This window comes from Hyperolius riggenbachi, chromosome 12, assembly GCF_040937935.1.
Source record: "Hyperolius riggenbachi isolate aHypRig1 chromosome 12, aHypRig1.pri, whole genome shotgun sequence".
In the NCBI taxonomy this organism is placed as follows: Eukaryota; Metazoa; Chordata; class Amphibia; order Anura; family Hyperoliidae; genus Hyperolius; species Hyperolius riggenbachi.
Window position 1 is genome coordinate 179,652,255 of NC_090657.1, and position 26,202 is coordinate 179,678,456.

The following is a 26,202-nucleotide window of genomic DNA, read 5'->3' on the forward strand; positions in this document are numbered from 1 at the left end:
AATAATCCTCAGGCATGGACCACACTTTAAAAAATCGTGCGCAATTTCACATATAAAACTCAGACAGCATGTATCAGCTGTCGTCAGGTCTTCCTTCTTCCATCTAAGAAATATAGTTAGAATCAAACACCTTATCCCAGCTGAAGACCTACGGTACCTGCCCTGGTTCATGCATTTGTATCCTCCCGCCTAGACTACTGCAACGCCCTGTTCATCGGATCTACAGATAAGGTTCTGCGCCCCTTACAGCTAGTACAGAATGCTGCAGCCAGACTCCTAGCCAATGCCCCCCGCAGCTCACACATCACCCCAGTACTGGAAACTCTTCACTGGTTGCCAGTAAAATGGAGAATCAATTTTAAGATCTGCCTGCTGACATTCAAGGCTCTACATCACATGGGACCCAAATACATAGTGGATCTATTGGAACTTTATTCCCCTCCACGCACCCTCCGCTCTGCCAACAAGATGAAGCTGGTTATTCCCAGGACACACTTAACATTTGGTGCTCGGGCCTTTTCCTATGCAGCCCCTACTCTATGGAACTCACTTCCACAATCAGTACAGGAGGCTCCTTCTCTGGACAGCTTTAAAAAAAGGCTCAAAACTCACCTCTTTTCCCGAGCCTTTGAGACTGCATAATGCAGGGTCACAGCACTTTGAGTCCCCAGGTAGAAAAGCGCTATAAAAATATTATTGTTATTGTTGTTATTGATAATGCTTCTCAACTGGAATTTGCATACCTTTAGTAAGTTGTGAGTCCATGGCATGTAAAATTGCTGCTGGTGGATGACACGTGTTAAAACAAGCACTAAATGTGGAAAATCATCCACATAAAACCACAGGGGGTTTCTGTGGACTCAAGTTTGGTCCAAGCCTAACTACAAGTGGCTGCATTTTACTGTGGTACAGATGTATTGTATGTACATGTACGTGTGTACTTTCAATTTTAGTTTTCTTCATAGTGCTTCTTTAGAACATTGAAAAAAAAATTGGGCAGACACGCCGTAGAGATGCTGGTTACTCTACTGTAGCTTAGTATAAAACACATTTGTTTTGTATTGTCCTAAATCTTGTATCTGTTACTGGAGACATGCCCAAAAGTCTGGTCCAACAGAATGACACCCCCCATTCTTCTGTAACGGGTACTGTATATCAGCATGGATAAGCCAAATTTTTACATCCAAAATTTAGGGTGTAAAGTAGGTGGGGAGGGGGGCTGCAGCTTATCTGCAGGTGATATACTATGTGCAGCTCCCCCATGGGAAAGTGCATATTGCAAATACGCCATAAGAGCTCCAGGCTCACTCTGGTTCCGTGACAGCCTAGAGGGTACTCTGTATGGGGTGCTAGGCTGCACATTGGGAGGTCTGGCTTATCAGCAGGTCATGGTATTCGGCCTATTTTTTTTGGCCAAAAGTAAGTGGTGGGCTTATCTGCGATGCTGCTTATTTGCGGTTATATACGGTAATTAAACTGTTATATGATACTTTAATTATTGTAAATACAATATACTGTACATACAAACATGCACTGATAGATTAAAGCGGATCCGAGATGAAAAACTAACTATAACAAGTAACTTGTCTATATATCTTATCTAAGGTTTAGTTTACACAGCAAATCTAGCTGCAAACAGCATCAACAGTTTATGATTATTTATTCCTGTGATACAATGAGGGCAGCCATGTTCTGTTTGTCACATTACACAGGCAAGCTGATAGCATCTCAGCCCTCAGCCTCCCCTCCTCCCTCCTCCCCTCTGCCTCTGAAATCTCTGGCTAATAACCCTCTTCTCCTCCTCCTGCCCATACTGAGCTCCCATAAGCCCTTGGTACATGAGTCTGAAAATGCCAAGGCACTCTGAAGCTGTGGGCGAGGCTTGTTTAGTTTATAGGGAATTAGAGTATTAAAACAAAACAAAAATGTATTTGGCTTGAGGGATGCCCTATAAACTATATAAAAGGAACACAATTATGCAATGAGTAAAAGGTTTTCTCGGATCCACATTAATTGTCACTAAAGAGAAATGGTGACAGAACATTGCCCTTAGTGGTAAAACTGCTATATACACTAACATAGAAGACTCTAAATTAATGAAAGGGAAATATGCAAATCTGCATTGCTCCATATGTACACAAGCATGATATAAAAAGGTCCAAGACCAGTTTTATTTTAACACCTGTCTGATGTCACTGGAAAAAGTTTCTTACCTTCTCGAGTCAAACTGAGGGATGCTGAGAAGCCAGAGGATTAGTGGTTATTTAACTGCAATCACGTGGAAATTCTATGAAAGACAAATCAAGATAGTGAATAGAATGTTTGCTGGAGCTGCCCTTTAATGGGTTTCGCAATTTTTTTTGCTTTTTACCTTGAAATTGGTTGCAAGAAATAGGTCTTGACTGAGCATTGTAAAAACACACCTAAATGGAAAGAGGTGTTACGGTCACTTATGACCAAAATCAAAACAATAGGCCTCAACACCAAATGGAATTTCTAGCAGAAAGCCAATATAGCTAATCATCCAAATAACACCATACCAACAGTAAAACATAGTGGTGCTGCTAGCATTCTGTTGTGAGGGTATATATTTGCAACAATGAGTGAGGTATAAGTGCAAATACAAGAAAAAGTGGATGGGCCAAAAATTTGTAAGTGAGAAGAAGGTTCACGTTCTATTATGACAATGACCAGCAGCAAACAGCAAAATTGACAACCCCCCCCCCCCCCCCCAAAAAAAAAGAAGGTCCTTGTGTGGCCTATTGAAAACCCTGTGGAATGAACCCCCTAGTGGTCACAATTCAATCTGACTGAGTCTATTATTATTATTGATTTATAAAGCGCCAACATATTCTGTGGCGATGTACAAAGTAAGAAATGAACATGGGGTACATAATACAGACAATGGTACACACCAATACACAAAATACATAGTTGGGGAGTTGGTGACAAAATACAAAATCGATACAAACTACAGAATTGGTAATGACAGTGATAAAAGTAACATGAATTCTAAGAAACAAAAGGGGAGAGAGTTTGAACAATTCTGTAGAGTCGGCAAATATTGTACAGTCTAGATACAAAGACTCAATTTGAGGCTGTAAGTAAATTGAATCGAATGCAATAAAGTACTGACAAAGAGGGTGATCCTTTTGTCCATCTCAGTGACCCTGTTTTATTTATCTGAACTGTTGCTACTATATTGTTCACTTGTCTGTTACAAAGTTGCATTGAGAAAATACAGCCGGAAAGTATGAGTTTCTTTTGGGCCGCGAAGCAACAAAATGTGGGGATTTTGAAAACGGAGATTCTATTCTTTACCCATTGTATATACATAGTTACATGTACTTTATAGCTAAAAGCATGGAATTTGATCTCTGTTTGCCTCAAAGACTGAATCAAATGTGCAGTAATTATGTAATGTGCAGGAATCTGTGCGGGGACTGCAGATTTACATGCAGAGGGGGGACATCACCACACTGGGCGCGTCAAGTTTAAGAGATATGGAGACACCACCCATCAGCTGCCCATGGGAAAGAGGCTGTGTCATGTCTCCTGACGAAGGCGTGGACACGCCGAAACGCGTCACAACGTCACTGGCACACGATTATACCACGGAGGGCACCTAGGGTCACCCCACCACCTGGACCCCCCCTGCTGCTGGTCACTGCAGTCTTCTGGGTGCTCACCTGTTGGTCGATATCTTCAGTGCTCCTATCCCGTTTTTTGTCTGTTTACATCATCTATCCAGTAACTGCACTTGTACCGCGCTTTTTAATCTATTGAAAGGTATCACACTACAGAGCGCCCCTCCACTTTTTTGCCTTTCGTCTCCAGTCCGCCTCACAGCCGAGCGCTGAGAAGCTGCTAGAGTGTGATTGTCTACGATTTTCCAGCTGCAGCACAAGATTTCCCATCACTCTTCCAATTTGTTCATATAACAGTGAGCATTGCTAAAAGGCTTGTAGTAAAAGCAGAGCTGGGACCAGGTCCTCCAGCACCCAAGGCTGAGACACCAAAGTGCGCCCCTCCATCCCTCCCACACCAGCCGTCACACACTGATTGCTATTAGACTGTGCCCCCCCCCCTCCCCCCACCAACGCCTTAATCTCTAGTTATCTGGCTTGCAGTCACTGCCATGTATCCCCTTTTCTTATATATCTCTGCTTCAAACCCAATAGGGGAATGACAGCTGAGTGAGTTGTGCGCCCCTCTGACACTGCACCCTGAGGCTGGAGCCTCTCTCACCTCTGCCTCGGCGCCGCCCTGAGAAAAATAAATTGTACAGTTTCAACCATGTACAACACATGCAATGAAAATTTTCTGTAAAAATTCCAATACTCTCCTCTTCAGGAGCTGCACATGACTGAAACCACTGAAATTCCACTAACAATTTAGCAATCTTCACTACAATTGGATATGGCACTGGTGAGGGTGAAACATTCTTGCCAACTAAGAGCAGATAGTTTTTAAAATGTTTAAAGAGGAACTGTAGTGAAAATAACATAATGAATAAAAATACTTATGTTTTACAATATTTATTTATAGATTATTTAGTCGCTGTTTGCTCATTGTAAGAATATTTCCTCTTACTGATTTACAATCTAAAATTCATCACACATGACGACATCTTTAGTCCTGCCAGGTGATCTGTACGGAATGTTTGTTACTGAGAGCTCTATGCACAGAGGGAGATACTGCTTGCATGGCAGTTGCAAAAATACATTATTTCCCACAATGTATCCTGGTTCACAGACAGGAAACTGTCAGGACCTTGGTCATGACATCACATAACAGACCCCCCCTGATCATCTATTTGAGAAAAGTTAAAGATTTCTCATGGGAAAGGGGGTATCAGCTACCGATTGGGATGAAGTTGAATCTTTTGTCAAAGTTACTCTTTAACTCTAGGTTTGCTGCAGTTGTTCAATGCAGGGTCTAATGACTATGGCACACCAGAAAACTTTGTCTATATGAAGTGCCTGGTTGTTCTACTTTGCTATAGTATTCAGCAGCTGCATTAACAGCAACTGCTTAGCGACGTGTCACGCACACTTGTCGGAGCAACAAAGTCTCTAAACTGACAGGACCTTAACAGCTGCAGCAGACGTGTGTGTATCATGGAGCTGGCGGTTGTGTGGGAGAATAGTGTGGAGGAGGGTGTTATTACTAATGCACTGTCAGTCCTGCAGCTCAGAGGACCAGATGCATAACTTCCTTTGCTGAGCAGATCTCTATCCCCGCACTGATTCATCATTGCCAGCGAGGCCATTGTATGTCTGTGCTGGAGTGTGGGTTTGCTGTGAATCAGCCTCAGACCCTACCGGTTCATCTATACCGCTACTTTGTGAGGAACTCTGCCGGCTGCTGCATTTTTATGCAATGGAAAATCCTGCATAGCCAGCGCTTTCGGCTATCCTATACACCACAATGATAATGGTGGTTATGGGGTGCCAAGGAGGATCTTTTGTCGCCGGGTTTGGCAACAGCTGAAAGTGAGGCGGCCAGATCGGGTAGCAGAACCGAGAAAGTTTTTCCTTGCAACGCGTTATCGTTAAGGGTTTACAGTTATGAAATAAGTTCGGCAAGCAATGCAGGAAGATCCGGTAAGTTGAGGAAGTGTTAGAATAGTGTTAAGAAAGTTCAGGTAGCGTATCGGTAGGAAGATTAGTGATAGGCAGATTGGTTTTAGTGATTCTGATTCTGAAGTATCGGGTAGTGTTTGGTGTTAGTGTTACACGTTTCAGTTAGTGTTAGGTGTTTTGGTTATAGGGTTAGAAGAATACAGTTTGGAATAATTAGAAAAAAAAAAAACATTGCTAGTCTAACAAAAAAATCAGTAACACTGTGTTACTGATTTTCTCCTTCTCGGCAATCCAGCAAGCCAAAAAATCTTATCACCAATATAAAACATGCCTTCATAGATCTCGGTGCAATTAAGAGTTAAGTGTGGATTTACCACACTGATGGCAGCAGACAAAGAAAACAGAATATGGAATCAGGGCTGGCAATCTACTGTAGTATGTTAATAACACTCTCAGAATACAATTTCCCTCTATGCTTAATGGAAGGTTTTCCAGTGCTAAATCTATCCAGGGGGATACTCACCTGCACAAAGCTTTCCTTCACTGGGCATGTGCAGTTCAGAACTCGCACATGCCCAGTTCAGAACTTCCGGGAGACTGTGGGAGAAAAAGGATGTGGAACTCCCTGTGTAAACAGGAGGGACTGTGAAGACAATAATCAGCATAAAGGCATTTAGATGTAAGTTTTCTAGTCCACCAGTCTTCTAAATGTAATGTTTCGTCTCACTTCAGGGACTGGAGCTGATGTAATAAAGCAACGTAGAATTGAAAATCCAGAGAGATAGCTACCTAAACTTAGACTGTTGCCTACTGTGGTGAGTGTAGGAGCAGAAACAACGAAGCTGTTGGTCAGCCATCACATGAAAATGACCAATAGGAAGTCTTGAAGGGTCAAAAGGGGAAGTCTACCTCATGACCCTAAGAAAGTTAGTCTGTGTATTCAAAAGAAAACAATTTTGTCACAGTTTTCACTGTAGTTAACTTATGACTACAAGCTATATTGTCAATTCTCTTGCTTTGATTGCTCAGGTTTACTTTAATCTACCACATGGCACCACATTAGTTATTAAAATGATCTGTCAACAATCTATTCAGGGGGTCAAGCCTACTCAGCTTGGCTGGGCAGTATTTGTATATGTATGGATTGGACACGTTGGGGTTAGTAGAGGGTGGTAGTGAAGTACTGCATTTTCTGCTCTGAAGAGGATAAATAGCTATTGGTTGTGATGACCTTCCTTGCAAACACCCATTAACTATAGGCAAGGATGGTAGCATCCAATGGGTGCCAACTGTATTATCTTTACCTGTTTGGATGGTAAGATTGGGCCAAAATTTCCTAATGCTTCTAAGTAGCTTTAAGATATGGCCATGTATAGGATGCACTGTATATACTCGAGTATAAGTCTAGAAATGTAGGTCCGATTCACTTCATAAAAGTATAGGGGTCGACTTATACACGAGTCACGGGCAATACTAAGCACACTGAGTAATGTGTGTACTAATAGTGACATTCTCATTTGCAGCAATTTACCCAGTGGTAAGTTATACTTTGAGGAAAGGAAATGCCAAGAAAACACAGGTCTAAAAGTCCTGGCCACAGCAATTAACAAGAAAGGGGCAGGGGGTAAATACTGGGCTGCATACAAGGGAGTGAATAATTGCAGAACTTGTGGGCCTGAAGGAGGTATTGGCTGCACTTAAGGGACAGGAGGGGTTAATGACTGCAATACTGTATACAGTGCAGTCATTAGCCCCACCTGGTCCCCAAGTGCAGCCATTAACTTCTGGGTCTGGGTAGACTTATACTTGAGTCAATAAAAAATTCCAGCTTAAGAGGGTTGAATATTGGAGTATACACGAGGTCGACTTGTATTCGAGTTTATACGGTAATCCATAACACAAGCCCAATAAAGAATAGTTATTCTGATGATCATAGTATAGAGTGGTGTCTATATCTACATTGGGGCATATGCAATTCACTTTTCTCCAGAGTTTTCTCCTAGGTGACTTGTTAATAAAAATACCATTTCATTGATTTTGAGTATTTCCTTGCTTGCTGGGGGATTAAAAGGCATTCTATGACAAGGTGTGAAAATATAACTTTTTGCAATTCAGTTTTCTCCTGAGTTATCTCCTAGGAGATCATTTTTTGACCTATATGCAATTCACTTTTTCTCCCGAGTTTTCTCCCAGGTGATATTTTCACAACTTTTTATAAAATGCATTTTAAGCCACCAGCAAGCAAGAAAATACTCCAAATAAATTTGATAGTACTTTTTCCTTAACTTTTGGGTACTTTTTCAGATACAAAGTGCTGAAAAGTTAGTTTAAAGAGAAGATGAAAAAGGTGAAAAAGTGAATTGCATATGGGCGAACATGTCCCTTGATGAAGGCTGTAATACTTTTGCTAAGGACAAATTCTTATCCCACCTCTTTGGGATTTATCACAAACACAAGGTCAGCCATTAATCATTTAACATCAACCAGGAGATTCTGTTTTTCTCACCCCAGTTCTTTATCATCAGCTACATGCCCGTCAAATTACACCTAAAACACCGCTCACTGTCATACTCACCAGCAACCGCAGCATCCGTCTCGAGCATGGATGTTCTTGCGCGCCAGAGAATAACCATGACTTTATGGCTATCATCAGCCATGTCACCTTACCCGACACCTTTTCGCTTCTGTGCTTGCGCAGCATGAAGTGCACATGAATATGTGTGTGTGCTTATGCGTAATTTGAAGCTTGGCATCAAATTAGCTAGGCTGTCCTATAAAAAACAGCCCAGCCTGCAGATTAGTGCTGTCTGTTCTTAGCAGAATCCATGTGTCCTGTGCACCAAAGTGTTATAGCTACTCCTGATACCTGTTGTGGACTTTGTTTGTGACCCCGACCAAGCCACTTCATTGTTGCCAGCCTATTGACCCTTGCCTCTGACCCCGACCAAGCCTCTTGATTGCTGCTTGCCTTTTGACCCTTGCCTTTAACCCCGACCAAGCCTCATGATTACCACCTGCCTATTGACCCTTGCCTGTGACCTTGACCAAGCCTCATGATTACCGCCTGCTTACTGACCCTTACCTGTGACCCCGACCAAGCCTATTGATTTCTGCCTGCCTACTGACCCTTGCCTGTGACCCCGACCAAGACTCTTGAGTGCTGCCTGCCTACTGACCCTTACCTGTTTCCCTGACCAAGCCTATTGATTGCTGCCTGCCTACTGTCCCTTGCTGTGTGACTCCAACCAAGCCACTTAATTGCTGCCAGCCTACTGACCTTTGCCAGTGACCCCGACCAAGCCTCTTGATTGCCGCCTGCCTATTGATCCTTGCCTGTGACCCTGACCAAGTCTCATGATTGCCGCCTGCCTATTGACCCTTGCCTGTGACCCAGACCAAGCCTCTTGATTGCCGCCTGCCTATTGACCCTTGCCTTTGACCTAAATCAAGCCTCTTGATTGACGCCTGCCTATTGAGCTTTGCCTGTGACCCTGACCAAGCCTCTTGATTGCTGCCTGCCTATTGAGCCTTGCCTGTGACCCTGACCACGTCTCTGATTGGCGCCTGCCTATTGATCCTTGCTTGTGACCCTGACCACGTTTCTGAGTGCTGCCTGCCACCAACCTCTGCTTGTGACCCCGACTACGTCTTGTCTGCTGCCAGCCTCAAATCTTAGCTACCACACCCCTACCACATCTTCTACATTCTGTTCTGTGTACACCCGACATCTGATTGACTCCACATTGCAGCTCCGCCTGTTCTCCCGTCAGCAGCGAGGCAATCCCAGGGTCGTGACCTGGTGGACAACAGACAGCAAAGCAGTTTGTTGCCAACTAGGGGTAGAGGCCCATCATCCCTTGCGGGGTGCTCTGGTGAAGAACCGTGGCCGCCTAAAGATTCCACGCACTGGGTGAGCCCACATCAACCACCTGTAATGAGGTCAACAGGTCCTGTTCCAGACGCCTTAAAGGAATACTGTAGGAGGGTCGGGGGAAAATGAGTTGAACTTACCCGGGGCTTCTAATGGTCCCCCGCAGACATCCTGTGCCCGCGCAGCCACTCACCGATGCTCTGGCCCCACCTCCAGCTGACTTCTGGAATTTCAGTCTGAAAACCACCGCGCCTGCGTTGCCGTATCCTTGCTCCTGCTGACATCACTGGGAGTGTACTGCGCAGGCCCAGTATGGTCTGGGCCTGCGCAGTACGATCTTGGTGACATCAGTAGGAGCGAGGACACGGCAACGTAGGCACAGTGGTTTTCAGACTTTAAAGTCTGAAATTCCAGAAGTGAACCGAAGACTGGGCCAGAGCATCGGTGAGTGGCTGCGCGGGCACAGGATGTCTGCGGGGGACCATTAGAGGCCCCGGGTAAGTTCAACTCATTTTCCCCCGACCCCCCTACAGTATTCCTTTAACATGCACCTTATATAATGGTCTCTCTTCACAAATATTATAACAGCATTCTATACTGTGCATCGGTCCAGCAGCTACAACTACAGGACAGCACATCTGTTCGGATCACTCAAACAAAAACAAAAAGTGTGATTTTATTGCGATTGCGAAATATATTGGTTTTCAAAATAAACATCCAAGGTATCTGCCAGTGAGGAAAGAACACTTGGTCATGTAACGATTTACTAAATCAATAAAGCAACATATTTCAGGCAAGTACATCAGTGTGAAATTATGCAGCAGTGTTATGCTAAATCACTCTGTCTGTGGCCATGTAGAATAATCTGTACTAACCATGCACAAGGCAGTGTATAAGGAGATCCAAATCCCCCAGCTTTCTGTCACGCAGTCACAGATTTCATGCCCAATTCCTGCCAGATGCTAAAATTCAATAATACCCACTGATCTAAATAAACATAAAATGTCTCAAACTTATTTTCTTTTTGGGGCGCACCTCTAACATTGTGACACCTGTATGAGATATGAGTCTCATTGTTTCCAGTACAGAAAGAGTTGAGAAACTTCAGTTGTTATCTATGCAAAAGGCTTCTGTGAGCTCTTTGACCAAGCTTGGTGGGCTACAGTGCTGTTTTCTGAAGCACTTATCTCAACCTGTCTCTCGCTGTTTCTTGATTGTTTAAGGTTTCACTGTCGGAAAGTTCAAAGGTTCATTAGCTGTGCTCTGTTTCATAGTTTAAATTACAGAGTGTAGTTTGTAAGCTGCAAATATTAGACAATGATGCAATGTTATAAAAATAACGCTATATAACTGAAAATAAAAATGAGACCTTTTTTTTTGCTTCTAATGTTCTATTAATTATCCATACTACACATATAATTCATCATATCGTAAGGTTACATTTTCGTTTCAGTGTCCCTTTAAAGTGAACCCAAGATGAGAGTGAGTTAGGCTGCCATATTTATTTCCTTTTAACCAATACCAGTTGCCTGGCTATCCTGTTGATCCTCTGGCATCAGTAGTGTAGGAATCGCACACCTGATCTGCATGCTTGTTCGGTGTCTATGGCTAAAAGTATTAGAGACACAGGATCAGGGGGAAAGCCAGGCAATTTGCAGGCAGCAGGGTGGGGGTAGTAGTTGCCACTCTCGCCTAACAGTGCTGGGTCCCTGGTTTGAATCCCAGCCAATGCACTTTCTGTATGGAGTTTGTATGTTCTCCCTGTGTCTGCGTGAGTTTGCTTCAGGTACTTTAGTTTCCTCTCACATCACAAAACCACACAGATAAGTTAATTGGCTTCTCCCTAAAAACTGACTAGACTATGATACATACACTACACAATACATAGACATAGGACTATGGTAAGGATTGGATTGTGAGCCCCTCTTAGGGACAGTTAAGTGACAAGACAATATACTCTGTACAGTGCTGCAGAAGATGTCAGTGCTATATAAATAATAATAATTATTTAAAAGGAAGTAAATATGTAAGCCTCCATATGACCCTCACCTCGTGTTCCCTTTAATCCTAACACTAGCAAGATGTTCTGTGTATCCTCATCCATTCCTCACACTGCATTATTACGCAGGTGTATCCAGCGGCAGAATCTTTAGTGTCGTTTTAATTCACTGTAATGAACTGCCTCACTAATTGCCTATTGAGATTTAATAAAGTGACTGCTATTATTACAGATCTCCTGCTTCCAGGACATCTTTTCTGGTCTCTTTTGTGTTGGCGGAGAGGGGAAGTGCCTGCAAAACAGAAGACAGCTGGAAGGGAGGGATCCAGTCTATTCAAGGGGTACAGTGATTCATGCACTGTGGCTGCATTATTGTTCATGTGTGGCAGTCTGGTATCAACCTATTTGCTGTCGGCACACTTATGCCCTATACAGTCACAGCATCTTGCTTCATATGGGATAAACGTGCTTTCAATACATTCACTACATATTACATCAAATTACAGCTCACTTTTGTCATAAAAAAAAAAAAAAAAAAATAGCCTGCCAATTTAACTCCTGCATTGCTGGATAAGGTTAATCATTCAAGTACTGAGTTTCCAAACAAAGCGGTTAAAGCCCATTTATGAAGGATAAGCCTCCCCGATGCTCTGCTTGAGAGTTTTATAAACAGAAGCTGTGTGCACCTAGTGGTGCCATTTGCTAGAGAAGTGCTTCCAGTGGCCCCTCCCATGCATTATATATAGAGATTCCTTAGGAGGCAGCAGAGCTTAATGCTACTCCTCCTTTCTTACTGTTGGGAAGGAAACTACAGGAACAGCTGTGAAGACATTAGGAGAATTAAATTCACAGTCACGAGCGCTGAGGACCATCAGGCCCCTCTTATGAACAATAAGAGCAATTACCGAGAAAAGGATTGAGGGGCATAGGCTGCAGCCAAGGCAGCAACTGCTTCTTGAGGGTCTTGAATCATTTGCGTCAGGTAACGAGGGGCAGAGACTGCTGTTAGACAAAGCATGGCTTTCACCATGCTGCGATCCCTGCCTGCGCATGTCATCTATCCGGACGTGACCATGATGTCCGAAGACGAGGAGAACAGGAGCGAGAGTGACAACTCTGATCAGTCGTTTGGATGCTACGAAAATTCAGCCACGAGGAGGAAGGTGCCGAGGAAACCTGGGCAGGTGGTGGTGGTGAAACAGAGGCAGGCAGCCAACGCCAGGGAAAGGGACAGGACGCAAAGTGTCAACACGGCTTTCACCGCCCTCCGCACGCTGATACCCACAGAGCCGGTGGACAGGAAGCTTTCCAAGATAGAGACTCTACGCCTGGCGTCCAGCTACATCTCCCACCTGGCCAATACTCTGCTGCTAGGGGAGGGCTGCGAGGATGGGCAGCCGTGCTTTAGCCCTGTTTACAGGACCCGGGAAGAGTCTGATGGAAAACTACCACGCAGCATCTGCACCTTCTGCCTCAGTAACCAGAGAAAGGGGGTAAGTGTAGCCAGAGGCAAACCCTATCAAATAGCACAACCATATATCTGTGAATTGTATGTATAGCCTATTATACATTTCATAAATGGAGCACGGTACTATAGGGGACAGCATGGGTAGAATTCTATAATGACACTACAGTGATGAGGGTGATAATAATAATAATGTATTATAAGTAATGCTGTCTTATCCACAGAGACATCTGTACACAGGATGATGCGGAGGCAGATCTGTTATCCTCAGCAAGATGGGAATAATGAGAGCAGAATTGAGGGGCCAGTATTTCCAGCCTGGGGGTCCGTGGAGATGTCTTTCCACTGACAGCAATGGAAAGGGCTCAGTGAAGAGACATCCTCTCTAATTAGTGAAAGCTCCCTTCATCCCGGGACTTCTCCATGAGCCTCACCTCATAAGGAAGGACCCAGACCTCTGACAAACCTGGCGTGTTGTTTGTGATAACACAGTGATTTTTATAACAACCCGTTTATCCATGCAAAACCCAAATATAAAAGCAGTGGCATGTTTCTCCTAAAACAATTTATTAGGCATTTATTAGGGCAGGCCTGCACTGACTTAAAATGAACCTAAAGTGATGCTTCCATATTTACTTCCTTTTAAACAATACCAGTTGCCTGGCTATCCTACTCATCTCTCTGGCTGCAGTAGTGTCTGAATCACACCTGAAACAAGCATGCAATTAATCCAGTCAGAGCACCTGATCAGCATGCTTGTTGAGGGTCTATGGCTAAAAGCATTAAAGGCAGAGGATCAGCAGCGCAGCCAGGGAACAGGCATCATTTAAAAGTAAATATGACAACCTCTATAACCCTCTCGCTTTAAGTTCCCTTCAGGCCTGGAACACACTGCAAAACGCAATCGCTAATCACAATCGCTAGCGTTTCGTATGAGCAGTTTGTAAGCGATTCCTTGAGCGTTTTAAGGAGCGATTTTAAAAAGTGTATTGATTTGCCAGCGGTTGTGTAGCGATTAGCGATTAGCGTTTTAAAGTCTGATTGGTCCTTTCTATTAATTTTAATTTTGTTACAGTGTACATTAACTTCAAAAAGCTAGCAAAATCGATCCGTGCAAGTTTTGATGAGCGATTACGCCAGCGATTATATACTTCACATTGAAGCGCAAACGCTAACAAAATGCTGCATGTCCTGCGTTTGCGATTTTGCTAATCGCAATCGCTTTTGTGGAATTTGCACCATCCATTTATATTGGCAGAGCGTTTAGGGAAAGCGATTTATCACGCTCCCTAAACACTCAAAAAAATCGCTCTAGTGGGTTCCAGCCCTTAAAATTGATTCGCCAGAATGTTCACCATACATTTTTATTATCTTGATGCCACCAAACTGAATATGAAATAATAAGCAAATATTGTAAAAATGATTTAAACTGGTATGAAAACAGGCGTATGTATATGTACACAGCTGGTGAATTGGGCGCATGGGGGAGTGACAGCTTAAGGCAACCTGCACACTGCAAATACAATTTGCGATTGCGATTCTCAATTTCCTTGGATGCTATCAAAACAAGAAGAAAAACAATGAGAAAATGCAGCATGCAGTACCGATTAAAAATCGCAAATCGGAATCGCATGTAAAATTGCATCAAAATCTCAAATCGGAATCGGATGTAGTGTGCAAGAGCCCAAATCTGCCGCTCAGATTCACAGCGGAAAATAATTTTCCCCCTAGGGATTGTAGCAACTCGAAGAAAGAAGTAAATCTGGGTCTGGTGATCGCCAGAACCCTGAGTTACCCATGCGCAGGGTGCGCACTATAGAATTGGCTATAGCGGTGCCCAGGTCAGGCGGTATGCGGCCCGCACCGAAAACACCTGCTAAGTGAAAACAGTGCAGTATAATTGTTATACTACACTCTGATATAGAAACCTCTGGCTACAGTAAGGGCCCGTTCAGACTGCACGCGTTTCCAGCCGCGTTTTGGAAACGCCTGCAGGAGGCCGACACGCACGACATCAGACAGTGCATAGAGTGCACTGTCTGATGTTCACACTGCATGCGGTCCGGACCTGTGCAGTCCGGGAACGCATGCTGCACGCAGATTTTGCTAAAACGCGCGGCTGTCCCATTCACTTTTCAGTGATGGGATCAGCCACGCAACGCACACAAACGCGGATGGCGTGCGTTCGTACGCGTTGCGTTCCGCACTCGTTCCGCACGCATGGCCATCCGCATTTGTGATCTGAACGGGCCCTAAATTTGGTTCCCAGGTCTCAGCCATGAGCATGTGATGACTTCTAATATACAATAGTAAACTTCTGATAAAGTAAACTAATTGGCCAGGTTCCTTGAAGTTTACTATTAAGGGATTCTACAGTACTCTATTTTTTTAGTATATTACCTGCTTGGCCAATATCAATAGTTTTGATCGATTTTTGGTCAAAATCATTTTGGGCAATCAATTCCCAGTAGATTAATTGAATCTGCAGGAATTTGAAGAGTGTATGGGCACCTTAAGACAATACTGGAGACCACCTACTGTTTCATTATAAGTTCTATAGCACTATGATGAGCCATCACAAGGGAGGTACTGCAAGTACCAGGCCAGGGGGGGGCTTTCAGATTTTACCTTGCATAAGAGCCCCTCTAGTGTACGGGGAAGGGGGGGGGGGTATGTATGTATTGGGTCCATAACATTTCTGTAGATTCTGAAAGCTGTTGCTTTCCTAATGCAAAGTATCACAATCTCCTCTGCAATATTGTTAGGCGTCCTAGCAAATGATGTCATGATTTTGCAGTAGAATTATTTCTCTCTTGTGGAGTCTGACGCTGCATAGTGACACAAGGGGCCATATTCAATTCCCTTTTTCTCCTGAATTTTCTCCTAGGAGATAATTTTTCATCTTATGTTTAAAATAACTTGTTAGCACTCTGCAATTGAAAAAGGTATTGTCAAAATTATTCTTAGTATGTTCTTGCTTGCTGGGGCCTTAAAGGGAACCTAAACTGAGAAGGATGTGGATTTTTCCTTTTAAAACAATACCAGTTGCCTGACTCTCCTGCTGACCCAGTGTCTCTAATAATACTTTTAGCCTCAACCCCTCAACAAGCATGCAGATCAGGTGCTGTGACTGAAGTTAGATTGGATTAGCTGCATGCTCGTTTCAGCCACTACTGCAGCCAAAGAGATCAGCAGGACAGCCAGGCAACTGGTATTGTTTAAAAGGAAACATTCACATCCCTCTCAGTTTAGGTTCCCTTTAAAAGACATTTTATTGATAAGGTGTAAAAATATCACCTAGGAGAAAGCTTTAGAGAAAAAGTGAATTGCATATAGTCCAATGTGGCAAAAGAAAGTAACATCCATTCAGACCTGGACTGGGGATTTGGGAAACTATTTTGAAGGGTCTTCAACCGATATGGCTGCCACAATCACTTCCTGTGACTGCCAAATGACAACAACAAACCACATTTGCATTGCAAATGACAACAACAACGTAAAGTGCTTTTCTCCAATAGGACTCCAATAGAGTGCATAAGCATGGCATAGACCAGTAATTGGTACATTTTAACATTTGTAAATTGTAATACCCCTGTTATCATTTCCATCCTCATTTGCCAGAAGACTGGTGCTTCCCATGAAAAAAAATACAAACAAACCTCAAAAATAACATAACGCTGTTATTTCTGATGTTGGAATTTCTTCCCCTGTAAAAACAACTCCCCCACCCCTTCATATAGATATTAACTGTTCACTTCAGCACACTACTGTGTGCTCTAGCTTTCACTCCACTACTGGCAGCCATACTACTGAGGTTACACAGAACATGCTTCTCCACTTCAAAGGGAACCAGCTGTGTGTTTGTGTTACGTTAGCATATTAATTGGGACTGAGCTCCTGGGGAATCCTGTGAACAAAGTGTGGCACTTATCAGACAAGGGAAATGTAGGGTTTCCTTTTTCTACTGAAGAATAAGTAGTGTGACTAGTCACTACATTAAAAAAGTCATCTTAATTTATGCACTCTGTTCCTCTGTCATCTCAATAAACTGCTATATGCTGGGCTGCTGAATGGGTAACGTTTGTGACTGCTCTGCTTATTAGTAGGAGGGCTTTTCAGTCTCTTTTATACATTCCTAGTGGTTTGGGTCACCCCAAGCTGTTTGGTTACTCTGTTGTACTGGTCCAAACCCCTATCCCATACAGCCATATCAATCCCTGCCATGTACTGATGAGGGCCAAAAGCCCAAAACAGGCTGTCTACATGTGGGGTTGATGTGGCTGTGTAATATTTAAAGATATAGGCTTGCTATACACCATCGGTTCTGGATGCTTGCCTGGCTTACAGGGGCAAAAAGGGATAATTTGCATATTCAGTAGTGATGCATTGTGGGTAACCACAAATGTTCACTTATAGCTGAATTATTGCAAATTTCCTTCTGTTTTAAGAAGGCAAATTTCCCCATGACTGCTCTGAGAATGCCCTGGTGTAAAATCTGCATTGTAATATCATTCACTAAGCAAGTCATCTTTATTTGATGAAGTGAATAAAAAGATATCAGCATTAATATATCCACAGGACAAGGTTTAGTTATTTTCGATAGGCGTATCAGCACATCTCAGCGACTCCATAGAGCGTTGCTGTCATAGTCTTAAGGCGCCCATTAACAGTACAGTATTTTCCTCAGATGCGACCACTCAACCAGATTTTTAAAACTGTACAGAAAACCACACGGCGTGTGAAAAAAAAATCTGTGCGAAATGAATCTATGGTCAATTGGAATGCTAAATTTTGGTGAATGTTGGAATTTACGATCAAATCTAAAGAGAGAAAAGTGCCCTAATTGACCGTTTATGGCAACAATCTATAATTACATTCCGATTACTTCCGATCCTGCTAATCTGATCGCATGATCATATCTGAGGAAAATATTGTACCTTTAGGCCCCTTGCACATTGCATCGCACCGCGGTCTGCTTCTCCGCCACAAGAGTCATGTGAGTCCATTACTGTATAAACATTTATACTGAGGCCAGGGGCCCGATTACACCTGCATGCCCATTACTGTATAAACATTTATACCGAGGCCAGGGCCCGATTACACCTGAATGCCTATTACTGTATAAACATTTATACCCAGGCCAGGGGCCCGATTACACCTGCATGCCCATTACTGTATAAACATTTATACCGAGGCCAGGGCCCGATTACACCTGAATGCCTATTACTGTATAAACATTTATACCCAGGCCAGGGGCCCGATTACACCTGCATGCCCATTACTGTATAAACATTTATACCCAGGCCAGGGGCCCGATTACACCTGCATGCCCATTACTGTATAAACATTTATACCCAGGCCAGAGGCCCGATTACACCTGCATGCCCATTACTGTATAAACATTTATACCCAGGCCAGGGGCCCGATTACACCTGCATGCCCATTACTGTATAAACATTTACACTCAGGCCAGGGGCCGATTACACCTGCATGCCCATTACTGTATAAACATTTATACCCAGGCCAGGGGCCGATTACACCTGCATGCCCATTACTGTATAAACATTTATACCCTGGCCAGGGGCCCGATTACACCTGCATGCCCATTACTGTATAAACATTTATACCCAGGCTAGGGGCCGATTACACCTGCATGCCCATTACTGTATAAACATTTATACCCAGGCCAGGGGCCGATTACACCTGCATGCCCATTACTGTATAAACATTTATACCCAGGCCAGGGGCCGATTACACCTGCATGCCCATTACTGTATAAACATTTATACCCAGGCCAGGGCCCGATTACACCTGCATGCCCATTACTGTATAAACATTTATACCCAGGCCAGGGGCCGATTACACCTGCATGCCCATGACTGTATAAACATTTATACCCAGGCCAGGGGCCGATTACACCTGCATGCTAATTATAGTATAAACATTATACCCAGGCCAGGGGCCCGATTACACCTGCATGCCCATTACTGTATAAACATTTATACCCAGGCCAGGGGCCGATTACACCTGAATGCCCATTACTGTATAAACATTTATACCCAGGCCAGGGGCCGATTACACCTGCATGCCCATTACTGTATAAACATTTATACCCAGGCCAGGGGCCGATTACACCTGCATGCCCATTACTGTATAAACATTTATACCCAGGCCAGGGGTCGATTACACCTGCATGCCCATTACTGTATAAACATTTATACCCAGGCCAGGGGCCGATTACACCTGCATGCCCATTACTGTATAAACATTTATACTCAGGCCAGGGGCCAGATTACACCTGCATGCCCATTACTGTATAAACATTTATACCCAGGCCAGGGGCCGATTACACCTGCATGCCCATGACTGTATAAACATTTATACCCAGGCCAGGAGCCGATTACACCTGCATGCCCATTACTGTATAAACATTATACCCAGGCCAGGGGCCGATTACACCTGCATGCCCATTACTGTATAAACATTTATACTCAGGCCAGGGGCCGATTACACCTGCATGCCCATTACTGTATAAACATTTATACCAAGGCCAGGGGCCCGATTACACCTGCATGCCTATTACTGTATAAACATATATACCCAGGCCAGGGGCCAATTACACCTGCATGCCCATTACTGTATAAACATTTATACCCAGGCCAGGGGCCGATTACACCTGCATGCCCATTACTGTATAAACATTTATATCCAGGCCAGGGGCCGATTACACCTGCATGCCCATTACTGTATAAACATTTATACCCAGGCCAGGGGCCGATTACACCTGCATGCCCATTACTGTATAAACATTTATACCTAGGCCAGGGGCCGATTACACCTGCATGCCCATTACTGTATAAACATTTATACCCAGGCCAGGGCCCGATTACACCTGCATGCCCATTACTGTATAAACATTTATACCCAGGCTAGGGGCCGATTACACCTGCATGCCCATTACTGTATAAACATTTATACCCAGGCCAGGGGCCGATTACACCTGCATGCCCATTACTGTATAAACATTTATACCCAGGCCAGGGGCCGATTACACCTGCATGCCCATTACTGTATAAACATTTATACCCAGGCCAGGGCCCGATTACACCTGCATGCCCATTACTGTATAAACATTTATACCCAGGCCAGGGGCCGATTACACCTGCATGCCCATGACTGTATAAACATTTATACCCAGGCCAGGGGCCGATTACACCTGCATGCTAATTATAGTATAAACATTATACCCAGGCCAGGGGCCCGATTACACCTGCATGCCCATTACTGTATAAACATTTATACCCAGGCCAGGGGCCGATTACACCTGAATGCCCATTACTGTATAAACATTTATACCCAGGCCAGGGGCCGATTACACCTGCATGCCCATTACTGTATAAACATTTATACCCAGGCCAGGGCCCGATTACACCTGCATGCCCATTACTGTATAAACATTTATACCCAGGCCAGGGGCCGATTACACCTGCATGCCCATGACTGTATAAACATTTATACCCAGGCCAGGGGCCGATTACACCTGCATGCTAATTATAGTATAAACATTATACCCAGGCCAGGGGCCCGATTACACCTGCATGCCCATTACTGTATAAACATTTATACCCAGGCCAGGGGCCGATTACACCTGAATGCCCATTACTGTATAAACATTTATACCCAGGCCAGGGGCCGATTACACCTGCATGCCCATTACTGTATAAACATTTATACCCAGGCCAGGGGCCGATTACACCTGCATGCCCATTACTGTATAAACATTTATACCCAGGCCAGGGGTCGATTACACCTGCATGCCCATTACTGTATAAACATTTATACCCAGGCCAGGGGCCGATTACACCTGCATGCCCATTACTGTATAAACATTTATACTCAGGCCAGGGGCCAGATTACACCTGCATGCCCATTACTGTATAAACATTTATACCCAGGCCAGGGGCCGATTACACCTGCATGCCCATTACTGTATAAACATTTATATCCAGGCCAGGGGCCGATTACACCTGCATGCCCATTACTGTATAAACATTTATACCCAGGCCAGGGGCCGATTACACCTGCATGCCCATTACTGTATAAACATTTATACCTAGGCCAGGGGCCGATTACACCTGCATGCCCATTACTGTATAAACATTTATACCCAGGCCAGGGCCCGATTAAACCTGCATGCCCATTACTGTATAAACATTTATACCCAGGCCAGGGGCCCGATTACACCTGCATGCCCATTACTGTATAAACATTTATACTCAGGCCAGGGCCCGATTACACCTGCATGCCCATTACTGTATAAACATTTATACCTAGGCCAGGGGCCGATTACACCTGCATGCCCATTACTGTCTAAACATTTATACCCAGGCCAGGGGCCGATTACACCTGCATGCCCATTACGGTATAAACATTTATACCCTGGCCAGGGGCCCGATTACACCTGCATGCCCATTACTGAAAAAACATTTATACCCAGGCCAGGGTCCGATTACACCTGCATGCCCATTACTGTATAAACATTTATAGCCAGGCTAGGGGCCGATTACACCTGCATGCCCATTACTGTATAAACATTTATACCCAGGCCAGGGGCCGATTACACCTGCATGCCCATTACTGTATAAACATTTATACCTAGGCCAGGGGCCGATTACACCTGCATGCCCATTACTGTATAAACATTTATACCCAGGCCAGGGGCCGATTACACCTGCATGCCCATTACTGTATGAACATTTATAGCCAGGCCAGGGGCCGATTACACCTGCATGCCCATTTTTGTATAAACATTTATACCCAGGCCAGGGGCCGATTACACCTGAATGCCCATTACTGTATAAACATTTATACCCAGGTCAGGGGCCGATTACACCTGAATGCCCATTACTGTATAAACATTTATACCCAGGCCAGGGGCCGATTACACCTGCATGCCCATTACTGTATAAACATTTACACCCAGGCCAGGGCCCGATTACACCTGCATGCCCATTACTGTATAAACATTTATACCCAGGCCAGGGCCCGATTACACCTGCATGCCCATTACTGTATAAACATTTATACCCAGGCCAGGGCCCGATTACACCTGCATGCCCATTATAAACATTCATACCCGAACCAAGGGCCAGACTGCATCTGTATATCTAACATAAATATGTATTCTCATAAACATTCATTCCCATGTGCCTGGTGCATACGATGCAATATTCCTGTCAGATCAACAAGGAGTTTCCAGTTGTTTGACAATTTCCAATAAGAGATCCATTTTGTGCAGTACTGATCTAAAAATGGATCCCTTTCTCAATCGGAAGCAGATCGGACATGTTGGAAAATATGAACGAAGGAAAATTTCTTGTCGATCTGATGGGCAAATTGCAGTGTGTACCAGCCATTAATTGATAACCACACCAGAAGCCACATTGCACCTGTGTCCATTGTAAACATCTATATCTAGTCCAGAGGCCAGATTGCACCTATTAATCTTTCAAGCACCAAAGCCACATCCACACTGTTTGTTGCAATGCTTTCTCTGTAGCAGCAGAAAGGAAACGGAAAAGTGGAGCAACACATTATCCGTGCGTTGCATCATGTACAGTAAAGCATACAGTGAATGAAAAGTATGCTTCACTGTAATCCACAAGGCACGGACTGCATGCAGTGCGTTATCATGCCGTACTCCGTTGCAGCACTACCACAACACACCTGCCACATTGTGAGTGTCACATATGTGGTATGTTACAATGTTACAGAGTGGCTGTTATGTCGCACTGCAATGCACCTCTGTGAACATGGCCCAAAGCTCTTTGTACACCCCATGCAATTTTCACTTCAGATCCTACTCAAGCAAGAGATTTGATCAATATTTAAATCTGACACCAAATGGATATAGAAGAAAGCTAGTCTACACACATTTTAATCACATTGATACATTTTCCAGTTGGGTATCGATTGAAAATGAATGGAAAGTAAAAAAAATGCTTCGTATTTAAACTGATATTTTCCAACCTGTCCAATCAGCTGTATATTGTGAGACAGATCGATTTTGAGCTAGTAATCAGTCACTTGCAATCTAAAGGGTGTATATTTCTCTTGTGTCCAATCCAATTGTATACTAGATTGGAAGTAGAATCTGTAGTGATAATTGCATGGTGTGTACCAGGCCTAAGATAGTCCAACCCATTAGAAAGAAAGCGTGTGGTGCACAGACTAAGCTAGTAAACTAAAAAGGTTTTGATTGGCTGCTATGGAAGCAATGCAAGAAAGGCATTAAGTGGCCAATACAGTTATTTAGACCCCTTTTCTGGAAGTCTATAAAGCTAGAAAAGCTCTTGTACTAACAGAGCCCTGTAGTAAGCAGCTTTCTTAAAGCAAACCTGAAATGGAAAAAAAAATGATATAATGAATTGTATGTGTTGTACGGATAATCAATAGAACATTAATAGCAAAGAAAAGAGTCTCCTATTTTTATTTCCATTTATATAGCTTTTATTTATTTATTTTTTATTACACTGCCTCATACTTTCACAGTTGCAGTATTAAAACCACACTGTCTTTTAGGGCTCTTTCACACAGAGACGTTGCGTTAGAGGGGACCCCTAAGGCAACGCATGGTGGTGTTAACTTGGACGCTACATAGAGACGCGTTATGCGTCTCTTGGTGCGCCGTTTTCGTTTGATACTGGTGGAATGAAAATGGCGCATGCGTCCAAAGACTGTGGAGACCACATGATCGGAACACTCCAGCCAATTGCCGCACAAAGCGGCCGCTCCAGGAAGTAAACACTGCAAGTCACACAGTGCAGTGAATATTAATTAGCCATGGGGCTAGGGACAATAGCGGACTCTCCCCTCCTCCTCTCCTGCACTGAGCATGTGCAAACAGTCTAACGCGGCTAAAACCACATATACTGTGAAAGCAGCCTGAAGCTATAAAACAAAGCAGACATAATGCCCCTATGAACTTTCCTGCAGTAAAACCTTATCTCAGGCTGTCTCTCGCTGTTTCTTGGCTGTTTAAGTGCCTCAGAAAGCAGGACTGTATTCGACCCAAACTGGGTCGAATAGCTCAGAGAAGTTTTTTTGCATACATAACAACTGAAGGTGTACCTGAGACGGTGCCATTGGATGTATTTATACTTACCTGGGGCTTCCTCCAGGCCCATGAGGTGCGTGGACTCCCTGGCTGTCCTCTCTGGCTGCCCTGTTCGCTTCATTACCATTCCGGTAACCTGGCCAGTGACGGGGCCAGATTATCGGGATCAATATGAAGTGAATGGAGAGGCTGGAGAGGGTAACGAGGGAGCCCACGAAGCTCATGGGGCTGAAGGAAGCCCCAGGTAAGTGTAAATACATCCAATGGCACCGTCTCCGGATCTCTTGAAGTTTTTTAAATCTTCCTGTACTGGAAAACAATATGAGACCCTTTTCTTTGCTACTAATGTTCTATTCCTTAGCTGTACTACACATACAATTCATTATCTCATAAGTTTATTTTCGCTTCAGGTTTGCTTTAATCAGAGCAGTCAAAATAATAAAAATGTGGTAGCTGCTTGGCTGCGTTCTTACAAAAACAACCAGTTAAACACAATATTAATGGTATTTGTTTCACAATGTGAATCTTATGAAAGTTCTATGATGGGTTAGTGCAGAAGCATCTGCAGAATTGTAAAAGGTGTGAATTGTCTCCACAGGGCTCCAGAAGGGACCACGCCGGGAGCTGCCTCAAGGTCCGAGGGCTCAATACTCTACGGATTCCGCAGAGATGATCGCCGCTTTCTGTCGGACTTATAAAATTGGAACTGAAAAATACGAGAGCGCCATTATTTTTCTACCAAAAACAGAAAAAGAGAAGGACCAGCAGGTGGCGAGGAAGAAGTTCTGAGCCGGAGACGAGCTGGTCCAATCACCTCTGGCCGTGGCTGTGTGTAGGAGAACCTGAGCAGGCAGGGGACAGCTGCCCCAATGTGGGGGAGGGGACAAGTGCTGCAATAAAGGTCTGGAACTTTTATAACCTTCCCAACAAGTCTCCCTGGGCTGATAGCCCGCAGACAGACAAAGACTATGTGAAATAAATATCTGTACATATGATCAAAGTTATAGTTTTTATTAAAATAACATTATTAAGATGACGGTTCCTGTCATTCTTTTTATTAGTTTGGTGTTTTTTTTGCAGATGTGTGGTCTACCTCTGGGGAATCAATGGTCAAATGGGCCACATGGGCAGCAGCTGAATGTTATCAGACATGTTCTGCCACTTATTTTTTTATGTTCTTTTATCGTACCTTAGAAGATGCAAAAAGCTGATCAGCGTGGCATTTACATGATATGATTACACAGGGTTTGCGTTAAAGGGAATCTGTAACGAAAAAAAAAGAGCCCCTGGGGGGTACTTATGCACTTCGGGAGGGGAAAGCCTCTGGATCCTAGAGGCTTACCCCACCCTCTTCAGTAGAGGGGATCCAGCACTGGGACCCCCCAAGAAACTCCTTTCTGGCTGCTTGCCATGCTGCGCACATGTGCAGTAGTGGCTCTCTGCTTGGGCTCCGGGGTTACATAGCCAAGCAGGATCGGGTCTGCTCTACTGCACAGGTACAAGCCGAAAGCGCCTGTGCAGTAAAGTGGACCCAATCAGGCTTGGCTATTTCCGCCTGAGTCCAAAGTGGAGCATGTGGGCAGTAGCAACTGTAAATATTGCCGCTTTGTTTCTGGGAAAGCCAGCGATGGATCCTGATTACTGAGCAGGTTGGGGGAGGTAAGTATCCCATAGGGCAGGGCTAGGCAATCTTTACGCAGCCTGGGCCGCATGCTGCGGACCACGGGCCGCATTCTTTACATTTCATTCCCTCTCCCTGTAGAGTTGCGAACGGGCTCCGGGGGATTAGAAATTCGCCTTCAATCACCGCTTCCCACGTCGCATCTCCATAGCAACAAGATGTCACATCAATACTCTGGCATGTCCTGACGTCACATAATGTGACATCCTGTTGCCATGGAGTCCCGATGCGAGAAAACGGTGAGTGAGGTGAGTTTCAAATCCCCCACAGCAAGCTTGCAACTCTGCAGAGAGGGAGGGGGGAGGGAGGGGGATCCGGCCACCTGTCGGCAGGCCGGTGTAAAGGGATGCGGGCCTCGGGCCGTAGTTTGCCCAGCGCTGCCGTAGTGGCTCTCTCTTTTTTTTTTTTAGAGAGAGATTCTCTTTAAAGCAAAAGGGAAGTTAGCTGAAAATAATAGTTAGATAGTCATCTATGCAGAGGGCAGT

At 44.2% G+C, this 26,202-nt stretch overlaps 2 protein-coding genes across 15 annotated transcripts in view; one reads left to right on the forward strand and one right to left on the reverse strand.

The window, feature by feature from the left end:
* Positions 1-26,202, reverse strand: part of FAM110A (family with sequence similarity 110 member A) — an 897,957-nt gene that overhangs the window by 736,229 nt on the left and 135,526 nt on the right. For 13 of the 14 annotated variants that reach the window (XM_068262829.1, XM_068262828.1, XM_068262827.1 and 10 more), the window contains exon 3: positions 2,214-2,287. The exons of the other annotated variant lie outside the window; for it this stretch is intronic. The gene's annotated coding sequence lies outside the window, so the exon portion shown is untranslated. The remainder of the gene's footprint in view (positions 1-2,213; positions 2,288-26,202) is intronic. 14 annotated transcript variants of the gene reach the window in all.
* On the forward strand, positions 12,229-25,069 carry TCF15 (transcription factor 15). The gene is made up of 2 exons (XM_068262226.1): positions 12,229-12,948; positions 24,635-25,069. Exons 1-2 carry the CDS (start codon positions 12,472-12,474, stop codon positions 24,707-24,709), a joined length of 552 nt encoding a protein of 183 aa, XP_068118327.1. The 5' UTR covers positions 12,229-12,471; the 3' UTR covers positions 24,710-25,069.